The sequence below is a fragment of the Humulus lupulus genome, chromosome 1, assembly GCF_963169125.1.
Source record: "Humulus lupulus chromosome 1, drHumLupu1.1, whole genome shotgun sequence".
Lineage (NCBI taxonomy): Eukaryota > Viridiplantae > Streptophyta > Magnoliopsida > Rosales > Cannabaceae > Humulus > Humulus lupulus.
Window position 1 is genome coordinate 292,889,404 of NC_084793.1, and position 20,431 is coordinate 292,909,834.

General features: G+C 33.3%; 2 protein-coding genes across 15 annotated transcripts; both read left to right on the forward strand.

The window, feature by feature from the left end:
• Positions 1-9,981: 9,981 nt before the first annotated feature.
• Positions 9,982-15,243, forward strand: LOC133809943 (pentatricopeptide repeat-containing protein At1g10910, chloroplastic-like). Of its 10 annotated transcripts, XR_009881708.1 has the most exons (8): positions 9,982-10,113; positions 10,380-10,449; positions 10,725-10,867; positions 11,056-11,140; positions 11,313-11,390; positions 12,405-12,468; positions 13,746-13,845; positions 14,544-14,681. XR_009881708.1 is itself a non-coding variant. In XM_062245985.1 (5 exons), the coding sequence occupies exons 1-5, from the start codon at positions 10,067-10,069 to the stop codon at positions 14,779-14,781; spliced, it is 537 nt and encodes a 178-aa protein (XP_062101969.1). In that variant the 5' UTR covers positions 9,982-10,066; the 3' UTR covers positions 14,782-15,243. The 10 variants fall into 10 exon arrangements, 1 of the variants encoding a protein (XP_062101969.1); XR_009881696.1 differs by having other exon boundaries at positions 10,725-10,819; positions 11,056-11,390; XR_009881738.1 differs by lacking the exons at positions 9,982-10,113; positions 10,380-10,449 and having other exon boundaries at positions 10,813-10,878.
• On the forward strand, positions 14,699-20,228 carry LOC133810004 (uncharacterized). Of its 5 annotated transcripts, XM_062245989.1 has the most exons (9): positions 14,703-14,823; positions 15,343-15,410; positions 17,635-17,738; positions 18,043-18,124; positions 18,225-18,274; positions 18,472-18,551; positions 19,120-19,188; positions 19,343-19,480; positions 19,926-20,228. In XM_062245989.1, the coding sequence occupies exons 3-8, from the start codon at positions 17,643-17,645 to the stop codon at positions 19,389-19,391; spliced, it is 426 nt and encodes a 141-aa protein (XP_062101973.1). In that variant the 5' UTR covers positions 14,703-14,823; positions 15,343-15,410; positions 17,635-17,642; the 3' UTR covers positions 19,392-19,480; positions 19,926-20,228. The 5 variants fall into 5 exon arrangements, 4 of the variants coding, with proteins under 4 accessions (XP_062101972.1, XP_062101973.1, XP_062101971.1 ...); XM_062245987.1 differs by having other exon boundaries at positions 19,120-19,480; XM_062245988.1 differs by lacking the exon at positions 15,343-15,410 and having other exon boundaries at positions 14,699-14,823; positions 19,120-19,480.
• The last annotated feature ends 203 nt before the right edge of the window (positions 20,229-20,431 follow it).

A 20,431-nucleotide genomic window follows, 5' to 3' on the forward strand; every position in this document is an offset into this window, starting at 1 on the left:
AAAAATTCCAACTTGAAGTGCACTAGTTGGTTACTCTTAACTTGTTATATTATGCTCGTGCGAGGTTAATTATCGTTGCACCTATGCTTATGGTATCATTTTGATGCCATATATACCCCCCCCCCCCCCCCCCTTTAAACTCCTATGATTATAAAATTTTAGGATTTTTTATTTTTGAGTTGCAAGCAAAAAATTAACAAATTGAAAATAGATTTGAAGAGTATTTTATTGATAAAACTAAAATGAATAAAACTTGGTTACATTAAATAAACATCTTTCACAATTTACTGATAATATGGTCGTAGATATTCACCATTCCAAACTCGTGAGACCAAATCTCCATATAATCGAGCCAGTTTATAGATGCCAGGTCGAATGTTGGATTCGATCAGATAAGGTCATTCCCAAATAGGCTCGAGTACTCCTGTTGTTGGATCTCGTGTGGCCAAAATTACTCATCTGAGTACTAAATCTCCAATTCCAAAATGCTTGGCCCGAACCCTTTTATTGAAGTACCTTGTGACGCGCTGTTGGGATGCATCATTTCTAAGAAGAGCCTCGTCTCGCTTTTATTCCAGCAGGTACAATGATTCTTCAAGATGTAGTTGGTTTGAGTCTTGGGCATAGGCTTCGCGTCGTAGTGTCAAAATTGCGACCTTGATTGACAACATTGGTTCATAGCCATAAGCTAGTGAAATGGGTGTATGCCCTGTCGAGGTTCAAGTTGTCGTCCTATAAGCCCATATAGCTTGCAGTAATTCGTCGGGCCATTTTCCTTTTGCTTCTTCGAGCCACTTCTTAATGGAGCTTTTCAAGATTTTGTTCATGGCTTCAAATTGACCATTTACCTGGGGGTGTGCTATTGAGGAGAAACTTTTTATAATTCCATTTCATTCACAAAATTGAGTGAATAATTCAATATCAAATTGACTTCCATTGTCGGAGACTAACTTTCTCGGTATCCCATATTGACATATAATATATTTTACCACAAAGTCTAGAACATTTTTCGAGGTGATCGTTGCTAAGGGCTCAACCTCAACCCATTTAGTGAAATAATAGACTGCTACTATCGTATACTTAACTCCACCTCGCCCCATTGGAAGTGACCCTATGAGGTCTATGCCCCATACTTCAAATGGCCATTGGGAGGTTAACACTGTGAGCTCGGTTGGTGGAGCTCGAGGTGTCAACGCAAAATGTTGTCATTTATCACAATGTTCAACATATGTGAATGCATCGGCCTTTAGCGTGAGCCAGAAATATCCTTGCCTTATTACTTTTTTCGAAAGACAACCCTTCGTGAATTTCTTCGAGGATCCTTTTTGCTTGGGGGGAGTTACACATCACAACAATCGCATAGAATAACCACTTCGATAGAATCTCCCTTCCAAGATGGTATATCTTGGAATCTTATACAACAGTTTTCAAGCCTCATTCCGGTCTTTAAGGAGATTCCTGGTTACGAGGTAGTCGATTATAGGTGTCATCCAGGTTTATAGCAAATTAATCATGTCGACCTCTCTTTTTTCCTTCTCGGAGATACTTAAATGTGGTAAAAAAAATATTGGGACCACATTGAGTGTGTCAGCATCCGTAGTTGTTGCAAGTCGAGCTAGAGAATCAGCATTCATGTTTTGTTCCCTTAGAGCTTGTTCGATTTTATTGTATTCAAACTGTTCAAATGTTGTTCTTTCTTTTTCTAGGTGTGCTGCCATTTTTTCCCTCAAGATTGGTATTCACCTCGCACATGGTTGACCACGAGTTGGGAATCACTACTGTAGTGTATGGTCTTTGCTTTTAGTTCACAAGCCACACGGAGCCCTACTAGTAATGCTTCCTATTCTGCCTTGTTGTTGGATACGTTAAATCCAAATCTCAAATCATGGTGAAATCTATGTCCCTCAGTGGTTATCAATATGACTCTTGTCCACTTCCAAATCTCATGGGCACCTCTCCATGAGCCAGCTTCTTCGAAGTACTAAAACCTTGCGAAGAATAACAAACATGATTAGTGGCTCCAGAATCAACTATCTAAGATGAAAAATCACCTTCCACTAAACAAGATTCTAAAACAAGAAAATCAAATTTACCCTTCTTTTTTTCTTTCAGTTCAGTCAGCTTCTTAGGAAAATTCCTTTTCCAATGACCATCATATCCACAATGAAAGCATGATCCTTTCGGTGCCTTCTTTTTGGAGCTCTTTGTAGAATTATTCTTCTTGGAAGACTTGTTGGTCTTCTCTGGTTGTTTGTCCTTTCCTTAGCCACCCGTCCTTTTCTTTGAGTTACCGTTTGAAGCGAAAAGCTTGGTTTCAACAACATTTGCCTCCTCAACCTTAGTGGAACTTTTGTTTAGAGATTCAAAAGTTTACAACTCATTCATCAAGTGGGTCATGTTGTAATCCAACTTGTTCATAACATAGTTGGTAGTAAACGCCACAAAAGCTGGTGTGAGGGATTCAAGTATCACACTTACTTGAGTTCTCTCATCAATGGTTGCACCATGGATTTCTGCATCGTGTAATATGTTGATCATGTCTAGGCCCTGCTCTCTGATAGAAACATTTTTTTTCATTTTCATATTCATGAAGCTTCTAGTAGCATCATGTTTGAACTTTTCAAATTTCTGGCCAAACATGCCTTGTAGAGATTCCCAAATCTCATAAGTTGTTTCAACATTTTCAAACTTCATTCTGAGCACATCGCTCATACTAGCAAGCATATAACATTTGGCCTTATTGTTAGATAAGATCCAATTGTCATACTTTTCTCTAGCAGTTTTAGCAGCAGTTAGAGTAGGAACCTCAGGACATTCCTCATTTCGGACAAACATATGGTTTTCACATATCACAACAATGTTCATGTTCGATTTCCATTTCATGTAGTTATCTCTAGTAAATTTCTCATTAGCAAGTAAAGTTGTTACTGGGTTTGGATTGTACATATTGATGTAAAATAAATAAATAAAATATAATGAATTAATGCATATAATAAATATCAGTTTATATTTGGAATAGTAAACATGATGCATGAATGCAACACATAAAATAACCAAAAAATAGTTACTAGTCCATGATAGATTAATTTGAAAATTAATGGATCAGTCTTGGGGTATGTCAAACTAATCACAAATTAATCTTGAGGCAAAATCTCAACTCCATAAGTGAAAACTTAAAACTCATTTTTCTCTTTTGACTTATGAATTACCGTTAGTTTGGTCAAGATGTACTAGTCGTGCTTAAAAGCCTAGATATATCTTCGGAGTGAAACCCATTATTTTTCAATTAATGACTTAACTCAAGAGTGTTTCTTGTGGTCAGTCAAACTTGATATACATCACTGATCTTATTCTCTTATGAGAAGTCAACCTTGAGATAAAATAAACATATTCAGAAGCCTTTCCTTAGGGAGGCCGCAAACGGAGGTGACATGAAGCCCTTCCTATGCCTCTCGGTGTTCAACCAATAATGGAGACCATGAGACTTATTGTCATAATTCCATCTCCCACACACTATTTTAAGAAAATGTGTTTTTCTCAAAATCAATATTTTTCAATGTGGTTGTAGAACTAATTTATTAATTTTACCAAATGATATTCTAATAAATACTAATACAATTATGCAAAATAAATAATTGTGCCCTAGATTAATTTTATTTTGCTCTTTCTAAGTAGAATACCATTTAATTTAATAAATTAAGAAAATAAACAACTTTAAAATCTTTTTACCATCTTAACTAATTAAGACTAAATTAATTATATGAGTTATCAAATACAAATATATAATCAATCCTAAGCATGTTTATAAAAAAAATGCATGCTTAAGATGTAATGTGTGGGTAATATGTATGACATGTTATAATGCATGATAAAGTATTAAACAATTTAATCATGTTCAAGAAACAAAATAAATAAAAATGTGGGTTGGGTGCTTTGGATATTTCTAGAAGATTATAACACTTACAAAAAATACACAAAAATAATTAAACTAACTAAGGCCTAACTTTGGACCTTCTCTTTTAGTCTTCGGGCCATTACCATTTTAATTATTCATTATGAATTAAATAATCTTTTAATTATTTTAAATAATTTTAAAATAAAAAAACTTTGAGTTTTAATACCCAACAAGTTATTGAGGGCGAATTGGAATTTGGACTCACCATAATTAATTCAAAAGTTATAATTAAAATACTTTTAATTATATTTGGCTCAAAATGACCCAAATAGATAATTACACATCCATTTAGGTTAGCATGACACAAACCCTAATGGATGTGTAATGGTGGGCGGAGGCTAAGGAGGCCGACGGTGGCTGGTAGGGCCGTGGGTGGAGGTTGGCAGGGGCGAGCGCGGCCTGGGCGCTGCACAGGGTGGGTGTAGGGGCATGGCTCTGGCCTCGGGGTTTGTGCTCGAGGCTTGAGCCATAACATAATTTTATCCAGAAATGTAAAAAAAAAAAATTACAAAATTCCTATGCCCTAAAATGACTCACAATTTTTTTGTATATCTAGAAAATTTAAGAACTTTTCCTAACCCAAAAGCACTATGAAAACTGACCCTTAAGAACATAAACATCCATCCATTCATATATTACACATAATATAAAAAATGCATATGATACCCACACAGTAATTAACATACGCATGGATTAAAGATGGTTCTAGTACCAATTGTTAGGAATTGTTCCTAGTGCGCATCGAAAATTGTGGTAATAGTAGTATTGTATACAACAAAAAATTTCATGTAAATAACTTTATATGAGAATCCTTTAATATACAATATGTTAATCAACAAAATATGTATATGTAAAAATAATACAAAATGATTTACCTCTTGTAGCCTATCAAGAATCTTTGAATCTTTTCATATATATTTTGATATTCCTATCCTCGCTACAGTACTTACTCCAAGATCTTCCAAGACATTCTCTACACCTCAAGATGTGAGTGGACACATAGAGAACAATAATCAAATTTGCGAATCAAAAGTATTCTCAACATATGAGACTCTTGATTACAGGCTAATGCTTCTTGTAGAACCTCTATATTCCTATTTTCTATCATATAGATTATATTGGTATTATTATCATAATAATAATAAAATAAAATTGATAATCTTAATCATAATAAAATAAAATGATAATTAAAGGCAAAGTCTTATATTCCATTTTCACCTTTTCAAAATGTTTGATTAATTAATTAAATAAATGAAAAAACCAATAACTGACCATTATCAATAGTGGTACACGCATAGGGCAGTCCAGGAAGCCCTATGCGTGTAACACCTCCCTAAAATAAGGGGAGTTAATTTTTCATACATATTTATTTTAATTAATTAATAATTAGAAATTCAAATAATATATCATCTTTTTAAGGAAAAGATAACAACTTAAATTTCAAAATTCAAAATTCAAAATTTGAATTTTCATCATCATCTTATTATTAATCAAACAAATATAATAATCAACTCCAATTTTGACCATCCATATTTATCCTTTCTCACTTAAATAAAATAATTCATTAAAATCAATTTCTTTTATTTCCACACAATTTCGAAAATTGAATTAATCCAATAATAAATTGTACAACTTCAATTATCACATAATTGTATATTTATCCTGAAGAATAAATATTCTGTCAAATAGTTCATTCACAGTTTGACAATTGTATCAACTCTTACCTTTAATAGTGTTGATAGAGCCGCCCCAATGACCTATGGACTAATAATTCCAAGCTCCAATAAATAAAAGTTTATTAACCAAAACTCTTTGATTCAATAATTATATTTATTAATCTCATGATTACTCTACTATAAATTTGAGACTGCACTCTTGAGAATTAAAGACATACATTTATTGAGTACTTTATTGTAACCATAAAGTATCAATTGATATAATCATTACATACAAATTGATCCTCTATTGATGATTCATAATTATGTGGGAATAAAATTATCATTTTATCCTTTTCATTATATCTTGATTCCTAGTGTACCATTGACTTTACTTATGAAGGTTAATTCATAATCTGATTATGAATTTGACGTCAATAACATTTTAAGTTCCAAAAGCCAATCCAACAAGGAACCATCATTCAATCTATAAGAATGTATAGATTCCAAATCTGTTAATGTAACGCCCTAATTTCTCATAGATTACCGAGAACACAACATTGGATCATAATTCATAAACATTGCTCCTTTATTGAATAAAGCTTGAAAATAATTAAATACATGGATCCATGATTTTACAAAAATAAAATAATTGACTTTAACACAAAAATAAGCAACATTTAAATAAAACTTTAAAATAACATTCTTTAATAAAAAATAGGCCCACTTGATCTTCCTCGACTATATGGTCCTCACGAGTACATCACGGAGCTCCTAGGTCCCCACTCGCCACCGACCTTTCTATCCTTAACTTCCTGAGATAACAACATCATAAGGAGTGAGCTTCTAAGCTCAGTAAGGACAATAGAAACAAGAGTTAGTCATATAATCAAACATATCATAAATTTCACCAAAGTCATAAACAAACTTATTTATACTAATCACACAACAATAAATCCTAGGTCATATCATAGTCATAAATCATAGGTCATAGATCAAAAACCATAAGTCATAAGTCATAAGTCATACTCATAATCATAACTATGGGTCATAAGTCATAATCATAACTATAGGTCATAATAACAAGTGAAATAAAATAAAAAGATAAGTGTTTGTACAGGGGTGGCAATTAAGCCCCGGACATAAGTCCGTCATACACCAGACATCACTTAGGCCCGTCATAAAGTTTTGGCAACCAAGCCTACCGGACATAGTCTGTCATACATCATTGGACACCTTAGGTCCAGACACACTTACCCCTTTATTGTACCTGAAATGTTAGGTCATACAAACATAAAATATATCATAAATTACATAAACTAGGTCATAATACTAAACTACCTAATTTTCCTTACCAAAAACTGGAATATTGGAGACAAGAGCGGGATTGAAACTCCTAAAACCAAACATAAAGAAACCATAAGTTTCCTAAAGAAAAAAAACAAGATGAAGAGAAGAACTAAACCATCGAGATAGAAACTTACCAAAAACCTTATGTTTCAAAGAAATTGAACACCTAACCAAAAGTCACTATCACAAGTTAGGATTTGAAGAAAAATGAAAGAATAATAGAAACTATAGTGAACTAAACCTGAAGAGAAAGAATACCTTGGATAGCTTAAAACCTCGAACACCGAAATCACACAAAAACTTACTTCCCAAGCGTTTATAAAAGTTTTAGATTTGAAAGCTTTAACCCCAAAACCCTAGTGTTTCTCTCTAGAACGAATTTAGCAGCTTGGAGGCTTTGAACTATGCTTGAGAGATGATGAAAATGGCTAAATGAAGGGTCATTTTTATAGAGTTCAAGGAGTGAAACTAATTCTTTTAAAATGGGTAAATAAATGATTAAAAATGAATAAATTTGAATTATCAGTTTAATAGATTCCCAGAACTCAGTCAAAAACGTTCAGGAACAAGTCAAGGTTGTTGAGAGCTGTTTTCAGTTCATAATTTTACGAACAACTCAAATATGGCCACTGGAGCTGATATATCGCCTAGGGTAGGCAATATATCGCCTCTACCATGATCCCAAGGGTTCATGGTTTCATTCGTTCAAAATCGACGTGTTTTTCGTATCAATTATAGGCGATATATCGACCCTTATAGCTGCGATATATCGGCATACGTTGATATTTCAAACACGTTTTTGCACATGTCAGGATAATTTGAAATTGATTAAAATTACTTTGACTGAGTAAAACGTGATCCTAATATATAATGGAAGGTTCTAGAGCTTCTAGATCTTTCTTTTAATTAAACTATCCATCAAAAATACTTAAATCCTTGATAAACATGCTTGTGACAAGTGTCACAGTCTTAATTATTCTTTCTAAACCTTAAGTTATAATAAATAATATTCTTAGGACTATATTCATTAATCAAACCTTATGATAAAATCAATATTTCTAAACTATAGGTTAAACTTATAAAATCCATAATTATTTCTACGAGTTTCTAACTAAATCCCCGCTTTGACCAATATCCACGAAAACTAAAATTCTACAACTACTACTACTACTACTACTACTACTACTACTACTACTACTACTACTACTGTCTAGCTAAGTAAAATTATGGGACGCTACAGTTAAGCTATGTCCCCAACCATATACATCATTGAGTCCCCAAAACAATAATTCTTAGCATGATCATTCTGACAAACTGTAACGCGTGAATCAAATGATCAAATGACATATATAGTAGTTCATAATAACTTCAGGATTAAGATCAGTTTGTATATGATCATCAGTTGATGTGCTTTATAATAATACGAAATGTATTTAAACAAGTATTATCAAATCACATCTGGTCAAGTTCTACATAATCTCAATATGCAAAGTACCTCCACTAAAATGTCCTACTACACTAGTAACCAAAATCTAAGTCACATGTATTCATAATACTAGTGGACCGTACTAGCAGTAATTAATCTAAAAATTTCACAACTTTATTTTACTACGAACTATTTAAGTCCATTATCTTAATCTTGATCCTCTCATACTATTATGAGATTGAGATCACATAGATGAACTTGGGAATTTTCTGATATTTACTTAATATTATTGACAATAATGTAGTACATAATCTACATATATACAATAATTCAATTCATTTATTCATTTCATTAAAACCATTGTCAACTACAATTTCTTTAAGAGCACAATTCCCAACATGTAATAAACACAACATGAGCTTTTCAATTACAGGGTACCCTGATTCAGCTCTTAAGAGCCTTTTACTGATGTAATATGCCGGTCTTTGTACTTTATTGTCCTCCCAAACTAACGTAGCACTATTTGTGTGCTTGTTTGTGGCGAGGTATAATAAGTATAGTATTTCTCCTGAAATCGGTTTAGGCAAAATTGGTAGTTCCGCGAGGTGTTTCTTGAGAGCCAGAAAAGCTAGCTCTCACTCCTCTGTCCTCTAGAATTTCTTGCCCCCTCTCAAGAGATTAAAGAATGGAAGGCATTTATCAGTCGACTTCGAGATGAACCTATTTAAGGACACCATTCATCCAATTAAACTTTGGACATCCTTATGCTTTCGAGGTGGAGGTGAAACTATTAGGGCCTTGATTTTGTCAGAATTTTCCTCGATTCCTCGAGCATTCACTATAAACCCGGGAAACTTTCCCAAAGACACCCCGAATGAGCACTTTTGTGCGTTTAGCCTCGTTGTATTTTTAGAGTATAGTAAAATATTATGTGAGGTCAATAACATGGTTATTAGTGTGTTTGGATTTTACTAACATATCATCCACAAACACTTCCACGTTGTTTCTGATTTGTTCAGCGAACATGTGAGTCCCCAATCTCTGGTATGTTTCTTAAGCATTTTTAAGCCCAAATGGCATCACATTGTAACAATACATTCTTTTGTTACGAAGCTCGTGTGTTCTTGGTCATGAGCATACGTTGCTATCTGGTTATATCCAGAGTAAGCATGCATGAATGACATGATATCATCAATACACCAAACACCTATTACCATAACACAAGAAGATAAGACTATTTAAAAAAAGTTATAGTAAGGATGGTAACCAAATGAAAAAAAAGGCGGTACCTTTAGGACTCCCGCTAAATAATATATACTCTCTCAAAAAATTTCACATGTAAAATAAAATTAAATATAGAAGAAAGAAACCCTTTTTCCCACCTGATCCCTATACTTTCCTTTCTCCCTCTCTCTATCGCATTTTTTCTGCTAGGCCCGAACGACGACGGCAGGGGCTCGAGGAATGGTGGTCGATGGCGGCAAGGGGGTCGGGGTCGGGCTGTTCGGTGGCAGGGGGCTCGGGGCTGGGCTCGACAGCAACGGCAGGTGGCTCGGGGGCTGGGCTCGATGGCGGGTGGGGGGGTCTCAGGTCTGGGCTCGACGTCGCAGGGGCTAGGCATAGGGCTGTTTGGCTTCGGGACTTTGAGAGACACGAGAGCTTTGGCCATGGCTGAATCTAATGATTTCGTTTCGGTTGATATGGAGAGGATCTATCTCGGTGGAAAGGTTTGTTTTTTTAGCTCATGTATTATTTATTTCCATTTATTTAATAATCTCTTCCTCCTTTCCTATCCATATGGGTTTTGTGTTTGAAGTGTTTTTTGCATTTGGGTCCAACGGTTGAATCAGATTTTGTCTTTTGGGTCTTTTAATTTTCCCAGAATATATGGGGAATGGGAATTTTAGTTGATAAGATTTTATTCTGCGTTCGAATAATCTTATCAATGGAAATGAAACATATATCTATATATTTGTTTATGTGATACTTGCAGGTTGTGGTAACCATTTGGTATCGTGCACCAGAGCTGGTCCTTGGGGCAAAACATTATACAAGTACTGTTGGTACCCCTCAACGCCAAATTTCATATTTATTATTGGCAGGCATATATAGCAAGCATGTGTTGCACAGTACATGATACAAAATTGACTGAAAAGATAGTTGCTATTTGCTCTAGTCTTACCATTTTGGTTTATGCTGAGCTTTATCAGCTACACACACAAATACATCCATGCGCAGCTTGTGCGTTTGCACATGTATAGATATTTTTTGTATGTTGCATTATAATCAAATAAATAAGGGCTTCTACTGCTGCACTAAATGTTATATCTTTATTTAGATATGTGGGCTGTTGGATGCATTTTTTCCGAGCTTTTGACTTTGAAGCCACTGTTTCAAGGAGCTGAAGTCAAAGCTACCCCAAATCCATTTCAGGTCCTTCTTTCGCCCACTGTCCTTGACCGGCTTTGACTTTTTAATAAAGTGATCCCCTTGTGAGATTGTTATAAACCTTTTTGCTTTCATTTAGTTCTCTCATGCTTCTTTTTTTTTTTTCTTTTCAACTTGACAAGATATTCAAGGTCTTAGGTACTTATTTCATTCTACTATAAAACTCTCTTATTTCTTTTCTTTATGTTTGGGATCATTATTGTTCATTGTTATTTGATCAGGTCATCCCACTATAGAAAAGTGGCCAACACTTGCAAGTCTTCCGCATTGGCAAAATGATTTACAGCATATTCAAGGCCACAAGTAGTATGCTCTTGATACATATAATATTTTAAACAGACTGTTTATAGTGGTCACTGTAACAGATTAATTTATTTCACTCTCAATTGTGATCTTCCTTCCCTTCCCTTTCCTTTTTTTTGCCGTGTTTTGATTTTATTTATGTTTTATTTTTCTTTCTTGTGTATGCTTTTTACAGTGACAATCACAGGCTTCAGGGTTTTGTAAACATCTCTTCAAAAAGTCCTGCATTTGACCTCTTATCTAAGATACTTGAGTATGTGTACCTCTTTATATTGCATGAACTACATTTTATATTTGTATGTTAGTGATGATGTAGATTGTAATTGTTCATGGATTTATAAACTTTGTATATTAGAGAGAATCGTGGGCTTCATTTGTATATATATTCTTATATTTGTTTATTCATGTTGTATGAGGCATAATACTCTTATTTACCAAAGGAGAGATACAAATTCAACTTAACAAGATGCTCTCTACACTAAATATGCATAACCAAAATCTAGAACTAGTCAAATTTATTATTTAGTAATAAATTCTTCAAGGAGAGAAAAAAAAAATCCTTGAAGAGAAACCCACATTCATTCTTTTCTATGCAAGCTCATTGGCATGAGAAAAATCATTTTATTTCCTATGTATGAAGCTTCCACACTAAGTAGCGACAGACACTTGGTTTTTTATTCCGGTAAAAATCAATTTAAACAAACCTATCATTTTCTTAGCAATCATATTTACCAAACTATCCATGTAAGAGTTTAAACCATAACATTTTACTCCAACATAAACCCTAAAAACACTTCTTCCTTCCTCATCTTAGCCGCCACACTCTTCTCTCTGTTTGACCCCCTCCTTTTTGAAGCTCTAACTGCCACACTTATCAACCATGACACTCTTCTTCCATTGACTTTTGAAGCTTTGCCGCTAGCTTCATAGACCAAACTACCCCATTGTTCTCCTCACCCAAACTTCTTCTCTCTTGGTCATTTTGGGTCTCTCTTGGTTGATTTGAGTCTTGAACGTTTCAAAGAACAACACATTGTTGAATGATTTTACTGCTATTTTTAGAGGTAAATCTTTAAATAATCTATGCTTTTTGTTCAAGTTTTCACAGTGTGTAACAGTCTTACATATCTATTAAAACAATATATTTAATGTTTCCATTAACTATATCCAGCAACTCAAATTTGGGTTCATAGGCAGGCTTCTGATAATTTGGTGTGCAAGAAATTTGGTGTTGATTTATTTCTCTTCTTGTTTGGCATGGTTTTAGGGAACCAGACAGAGTGGTCAAGGAGCCAAAGCTAATTTGGTTATTGACAAATTTAAATTTTAAGGTATTGTGATAGATATTATAGATGTATAAATAAAAAAATTTGCATGTTTATTGAAAATGGAGAAAAAAATTGAGTAAATAACCATTTTTTTTCTCTTTCTTTCTTTCTTTTTTTGTTTTTGTATTTTGTGTGTGTTATTAATTGTAGAAAACTGCTCAAGTAATATATTTTTAATTGGTCAACTTTTAGTTTCGTGATTTAATGCTGAAAAATATTGATAGTCTCAATTGTTTGTATCTATTATATGGTTATGTTCCGATTGGTTTTGACAATGATTATATATGATGATAGAGATGATGATTATGAGCATATCAACAAATTAATTGATGCCTTTAAGACTATAGATTAGAACATTTTTGGAAAATGTAAAATAAATACAAAAATGCTAGACGCATATATAGCTAGTTTCTTGTATAATAGAATGGTCATATTTGTGTAATTCTATTTCTTTAGTCCATGATTGTTTGTTTGTTCTCAAGTATGTGCTTAGTACATACAAAATGAATCAGAGGTTTGTCAAGTTTTTCTATATTTCAGTGTCTTGTATATAAAAATTGTCGGTATCTAATTGAAAGTACCATGAACTATGTGGTACAAGATTGTAACAAATGTAGAAATTAAACTATGTGGTACACTTAATGAAATATATACTATATTTTGCACAAGTTTAGGATTTTGGAATGTACTCCTTAGAGTATTGAATGGAATAAATATGGAGTACAATGTTTTATGAATTATATTTTACATTAGTAAAGTTTGCTAAATTATAGTTTGCTAAAATCTAATTTTCAGAAGCAGTTTCATGGTTTTGCATTATAAGCCTTGACTCTCTCTCTCTCTCTCTCTGTTGTCTGATTTATTTCTTTTTGCTACAACTACTGGTAATGTTTGTCTTTGTGTTGTGAAACTTTCAACTTGCTTTTTACTTATTTGTTCTTCTTTTGAGATGATATGACTAATTATCTTAATTCCAAAACAACAAAATTTCCTTTGGTCATTCAATTTAATATCAAATCTGTCAAGTAAGCATAGTCATTATGTTGATTGATTGATTAATTTTTTTTTAAAATGTTTTGGAACTAACAATATATGCTCGTCTCTTGTCAAACATTTGGTTATGATTCATGGCAACTTAGAGTTCTTTGTAATTTTACTAAAAATCTATATTCGTTTCCTTTTGGCCCCTGAGGGAATGCTACCTATACTTTTTATTAGCTCCAGTTTTTTTTTTCCTTTTGTGATTGTATGTTTGTCACTCATCATCAATCTATTTTCAGATGCCATACTGTTTATTGATGAATGCACTTGCTAAGACTGGACAGATCAAAGAAGCTAAATCAGTTTTTGATGAAATGCTTGAGAAATGCGTTAGCTCAGGTATGCAGTGAATAAAGTTGTTAAGTAGGCTTCTTTTAGACATCAAACTGTGAACTGCCTTCTTACTAATGCACGATGCACTAAAAAGCATAAGCATCTAGTTCTTTAGGTTATCAAACTAAACATATCATTTGTCATGCCCCCAAAATCCTGTTCATAACTTAATTTGATTTTTACTAGGGTTTCTAATTAAGGTCTTAAGATTTGGACAAGAAGTGTTCAACACGAATGTTAAAATGCTATGCATGCTACACTAAAATTAGTTTTCACTCAATGCAATTGAGAAGGGACTTCGGAACCTACATATATAAGGAACCTCAACACGTTTATTTGGTATTTTGACCCTAGTCATGAGATGTCCTGTGGCAGATCCTTGAATCCAAGTATTAGAAAGTTTGCCCTGGAATAACATTGTTTTAGATCTTGTATCAAAAAGTTTATAGTATTGATAATGCACCTTCAATAATATGTGTCTTTCAACAGAAGTAAAGTTATAAAGGAATCTCTGTTGCAACTTTACTCTCAAATTTGATAGATTCAGTTTAATCAACATGAGCTTTGATGGGCATAGCTGTCATTTTGCATGCTTTCCATAGGTCATCTAGTATAATTATACAGACTATCATTGTGCTGAAATGATGTATTTTTCCTCTGGCACATGGTTATTCCTACGGTATCATGATTTCAGCATTCTGCAGAGGCGGGCTTTTGGAAGAAGCAAAGCAGTTGGCCAAGGATTTTGAAGCAAGATATGACACATACGACTTGGTGATGTTTAACACTATGCTCTGTGCTTACTGCAGAGCGGGCGATATGGAGAGCATAATGGAAATGTTAAAGAAAATGGATGAATTAGCTATCAGTCTTGATTATAATACCTTTCATATCCTAATAAAATATTTCTGTAAGGAGAAGTTGTATTTGCTTGCTTACTGAATGACAGTGGACATGCACAATAAAGGCCATCAATTAGATGAGGTATGCTTCTTCCTATTGATTAAAACCGGCTACACATTTTTTTCTTTGTTTTTCTGTCCAGAAATGAGTAGAAAAAACTATAATATATTTTTCAATAAACAAGTTATATTTTTCCCGCGATTACGTTTAATGGGTTTTTCTTGTTACTTCTGTAATGCCTGTTTGTTTCATCAGTGGATGATCACATCTGTTACTTTGTACCGTATCCTTAGATCACGTCTGACTTTGAGTTTCTCATTTGTGACGATATTTTAACTTGTCCCATTCCCAGTTGTTTACATCTTCTAAATAACATCAATAAGTTAGTTTCTGGTTGTTTGTATTGCAAATTTAATTGTCTCTCATACTCTCGCTCTACCTATGTTTTGCAATCCTTAAGCTCTCGTCCTCACTCGCATTCTCTTGAAAAATCATATTTAATTTTCAACTGAACTATATCTCTATGATTATGGCTCTAAAGTTGTTAGCTATACACATAAGCAACATAACTAGTAACTTACATACTTACTTGGCGGTCAGATTCGGAGCTTTGAGCGTGTGTATCGAGGAGAACTTCATGCGAAGGAACCGTTGCTCTGATACCAACTGTAATGACCCACTACTCTAGACTTTTGGACCATTAACGAAACTATACATACAAATCCTTAATAAAACTTACATTTGCGAAAATACCATAAATTTATTAGAAACTTGGAGATATAAAAGTTACTCTCATAAAATAAGTAGGATATGGTATCCCATTGTCTTTAAAAACAAAGCATGATTTAAAATGAAAGGAATTACATAAGAAGTGCGGAAAATACATGTAAAGATCATAAAAATAAGACTACATCCTCGAAAATCGAACTCTCGACTCCTTGAATCTATTCACCACCGATACACAATCCCAAGCATCCACGAACCTTACCGCCACTAAAGCTATTTTCCTGCACATAAAACAAAAAGTAATGAGCCTAATGCCCAGCAAGGAAAATCTAACACATACATCATGTACATAAATTTCATAATAAACATAAAGACATAACATAACACTTATTACATACACATACTATAATGGCCATTATTACTTGGGGTCCCATAGACTAAACAAGTCATATGCCCATTAGATTAGTGGGGTCCTACTAGCTAAGTAGGTCATATGCCCATAATCTATTTGGGGTCTTGTTAGTCATATGGGTCATATGCCCAAGCCTACAAACATACATATCATAACACTTATCATAACATAAGAAACATAAGATAACATATAGAACATATAACATATGCATTTCTATCCTATTTTCCTTACCAAAGTTACCGGGATGTGAGGACAGAGTTTGGGACTTTTGGAACACTCCTAAAACCATATATAATAGGGTGAGTAGATTGAAGAAAAAGTAATGAAAAGAATGGAAGGAATGGAATGACTAAACCTTTGAGAAACATACTTACCAAAACTTATGTGCTCAAGAACTTAGATTTCCTAACCAAAAGAAGAATAAGGTTAGAAGACTGAGTAGAAGACTATGAGAAGGAAAAATAACATGAAACCAATGAACTAGAGAGTGTGGAAATACCTTGAAGACTTGTAGACCAATCTAAACCTCGAACCGAAATACTATGAAATCTTACTTCCCAAAGTGTTTGATAAGCTTATGGTGATCAAGCTTATGATTCCCCAACCCAGGTGTTTACAATCTCACACTCACTTAGCACTTGCAGCCTCTGAACTTAGAGCAAAAGATGAATAATGGCTGGGTACTAGGTCCTATTTATAGAGTTTAGGAATGAAAAGATCTAAATTTTACTTGAATAAAAATAATAGCTTTTTAGGTGAAAATAATTTGAATAATCGTTCAGTAGAGGCTGAAGACTCGTTCAAAAAGATGTTGGACTTATCAAGAGGTTGAATGGCTGAAAGGAAAAAGAATTCAAAAACTTTTGAAATATGCTGAAGGAGGCGATATATCGCCCCCTGTAGGTGATATATCGCCTGGGCCAGTATGGCCGAGGCTGTCGTGCATCGTCTCGTGTTTTCCGTATCTACGTGCTGCGATATATCGCCCCCTATAGCTGCGATATATCGGCACACACTGATTAATTAAACACGAAATTACACATTTTTAGCTAAGTTTGAATGGAGTAAACAGCCTTGACTAAGCCCTCAACGTATTCAAAGCTGCTGACTGACCTTATGGCATTCAAACTTTTACCCTTATTAAATTTAATCCTCAAAATACTTAATCCTTAATCATCCATACATAACATGTGCTTAAAATCCTATTGGTCCTTAACTAAACCTTATAGTATAATAAATATTATCCTTAATATCAGTCATATAATCAAACCTTAGGTTAAAATTAATATTCTTAAACTGTAGATTAAACTTAGAAAATCTATAAGTACTACTATGAGTGTCCAAATAATTCCCGGTCTGAACCAAAAATCCACAGTTACATAGATAATACTATACATACTATAATACTACTAAATAATTAGCTAGGTAAAGTTCTTGGACTCTACATATGAGGCTCTCTAATAATACATTTGTTACATTTAATGGGTTGCTCTTGTTACTTCTATAATGAATTTGTGTTTATTCTTTGCAATTTGAATATGCCATGTACTTATCCTATTCCTATGTTTCTTTTATTAATTTGATGAAGAAGAAAGAACAATCACCTTGTCCTCTATATCTTCAATTAACACTAAAGAAATTTAGATGTGTTTTCATGTTTTAAAAACTTTTCCATGTGTATTGTTAAGACTAGTAAAACTTTAGTTGGTGTTAAGTGTTACTTTAATTGTGAACTTGTGGCTCTTGAATGGCAGAGAATCTTATGACTACTTCTGCCACCCAATTTGCACTATCACTTGAGTTATCTCCTTGTTTTTCTTTGAATTCAAGAATATTCACTCTACTTGCTTGGACACAGGTAAGTTCATCACAAAGGCATTTTTTCTTCTTTTAAAAGTTCTAGACTAATCTTGCACCAAGTTTTTTCTTAGATGTTGAATTTAGCAACTAGAATTACTTTGAAGGTTTAAGAAATATACTAGAATTCATATTTTTGCTATTATTTCGCTTTCTTGACAAGAAACAGATTTTAGTTAAATATAAAATCAGAGCTAATTAATTCTTAGCATTTATGTTCATTGTAATCTTTCTGATTCTTATGCTAGTTAAATATAAACATGAAAGCATACTTACTGTTAACTGCGGCCAGTGGAATAATGCAGATAAAGCCTCTCATAGGACCAACAAAGCAGATCATGAAAATTGGTGTGAAAAGTTATGACTGGCATGAGCTTTTCCCAAAAGGTTTTCTCTGTTCCTTTGTATATAGTTTGTCCAAAAAAATGAATCAGAAACCTGGTATACCTACTAAATCTAACCCCCAAAAAAATTGCTTCTCTTGTAGTACAGAATAACGCTGGTGCAATAATTGCAGTATGGGCTCCTATAGTAGTTGTGAGTGTTGTTTGTCATACTCGCTTCTTGATAATATCTGCACTAGTTATGGAATCCCATCTTAGTTTAAATTTATTAATGACGAACACTGTAAAATATCTTGAACAAAGAATTAGGGAAGAAGTTAGAAGCTTAGTTTATAGATCAACCTGGTCTAGCATAAATGCTTGACACATTATTTTATTTCTACTTTACAGGTATATTTCATGGACACACAGATATGGTATTCTGAACAATATTTGGTGGACTTTATGGTATTTTGCAACACCTTGGTGAGGTAAGCCATTTCTTCTATATATTTCTCACTATTAGAGTACATTGGCAATGTTCTTACTCTAGTGGAATGTATTAGAGCTTACCGCATCATCATTAAGGTAAGTTTTGGTTTTTTTCGTTGATATGTTACTTTAGAAGAGTGACCTTCCCTGTGTTGCCCACACCCCAAATTTTGATTTTGTTTATGATTTCTTTTAAAATGTATCTTAGATTGGACAGTTTTAGTCTACAATTTATTTCTAATACTTTACAATACTATTAAAATAGATTTAGTTATGATTTCTTGTTAAAATTCTTTTATTTGTAATTTACTTTTCTAAAATGTTCTTACAGTGGCAAAATCTATTTTTATATGCTAGAGTAAATTGATTTTTTCTTCCCCAAGTTATCATTCTCTTGCATCTGATAATGGTGAAAAGAAATTTTAGAAATTAAATGAATTTGACTTCTACCTTAACAGTCATGCTGGAATTCAGGTTCAATTTTTTTGCTTTGGTCATGTTTAATGTCTTTGTTAATTAATAAAGAGTATTAATGAAAGTTATGTCTTGTAATATATACTCTTGCAGGGAACCAGTCGGCCTACTCACTACCATGTCTTGTTTGATGAGAACAATTTCCCTGCTGATGCCTTGCAAGTTCTCACCAACAATCTCTGCTACACTTAAATACTATTCATTTTCATTTTTTGTTCTCCAATTCCAACATTCTATTGTGAACTACTTTTGTTGTTCCTGTTCTTGACCTAATACAGGCATTTAAGAGGCATAATGTTATGTTTTTTTTTTGTAGGATGGAAGGAGCAATGTGCCAAGTACTCTCCTTACTCCACATACTTTGAGGGCAGACTCAGCTCTGCCATGCCCAACTTTGTGTACAACCAAAGTAACAACTCAGAAAATGGAAACCATTCTAACATCATCTGAACAGGTGGGCTTTTTATTTCCCTTGTGCACACTATAAATGATTAATGGAAAGATTGTAGTACTTTTATTACTACAAATTTTATCTATTAAGTGGTAGCTGCTAGATCTGTTATGGTTTTCTATGAATCTGTTAGTCTTACTCGAATTTTTAGCTCATTATAAGTGATGTATTCTCTTCTTCTATTTAACACTTCTATATATTTCAATAAAGTTTAGTTCATTCATTCTCTATCCTCTTTGATTTTCTCATTCACTTTCATTTCTGAATTTAAAAAGACGATGCTTCTTCCTGCCCTTCTTTATTATTGAAATTAATTCCCCTGCTCATGTATGTTGTTCGGTGTGATTATATGCCGAATATCATTCCTTGTATTTTCTCCTGTGTGATACTTCAAGCACTGATCTGTAGACTTATCTCAGTTTTTGATGGATCCAACTCCATTTTCTAGGATCTTGCAGGCAAAGGACACCAAGTGAATTAGATAGAGAGGTTAAGAACTTGAAGGTGGCATTTACTGACCTGTTTTTGAAGCATAACACTTTCAAAGAAACTGCAAAGCCATCGAGATATTGATGCAAAGAATGGAAGAATGTATTTCACTAATTTTTGTATACATTTCTTGTTTTGTATTTAGTGATAAAGGAATCTGAATTGGGCATAAATTATGTTGTAATATGATTTCTTAAGCCTAGACTAGTAGACTAAATATTGTAATTACATTTGAGTAATTAATAAAAATCTATTTATGTTACCTTATTTGGCTTCAACTTTCATATTTGCTTTCCTAGTTTTGTGTAAGTAAAAAAAGATTATGTTTCTCTAAGCAAATATAACACATGTGTTATACTAAAGTGTAGTATAACACAAATAATGTGTTATACTAAAGTTTAGTAGAACACAAAAAATGTGTTATATTAAAGTATAGTATAACACAAACAATGTGTTATACTAAAG

Coding starts and splice junctions, on each gene's coding strand:
- LOC133810004 (XM_062245988.1), top strand. CDS start 17,643: ATGACTACTTCTGCCACCCAATTTGCACTATCACTTGAGTTATCTCCT. Junction 18,125..18,224: donor GCATGAGCTTTTCCCAAAAG/GTTTTCTCTGTT, acceptor CTTCTCTTGTAG/TACAGAATAACGCTGGTGCA. Junction 18,552..19,119: donor TTTTGCAACACCTTGGTGAG/GTAAGCCATTTC, acceptor ATACTCTTGCAG/GGAACCAGTCGGCCTACTCA.
- LOC133809943 (XM_062245985.1), top strand. CDS start 10,067: ATGATTTCGTTTCGGTTGATATGGAGAGGATCTATCTCGGTGGAAAG. Junction 10,114..11,312: donor GGATCTATCTCGGTGGAAAG/GTTTGTTTTTTT, acceptor TGCTTTTTACAG/TGACAATCACAGGCTTCAGG. Junction 13,846..14,533: donor TGAGAAATGCGTTAGCTCAG/GTATGCAGTGAA, acceptor TCATGATTTCAG/CATTCTGCAGAGGCGGGCTT.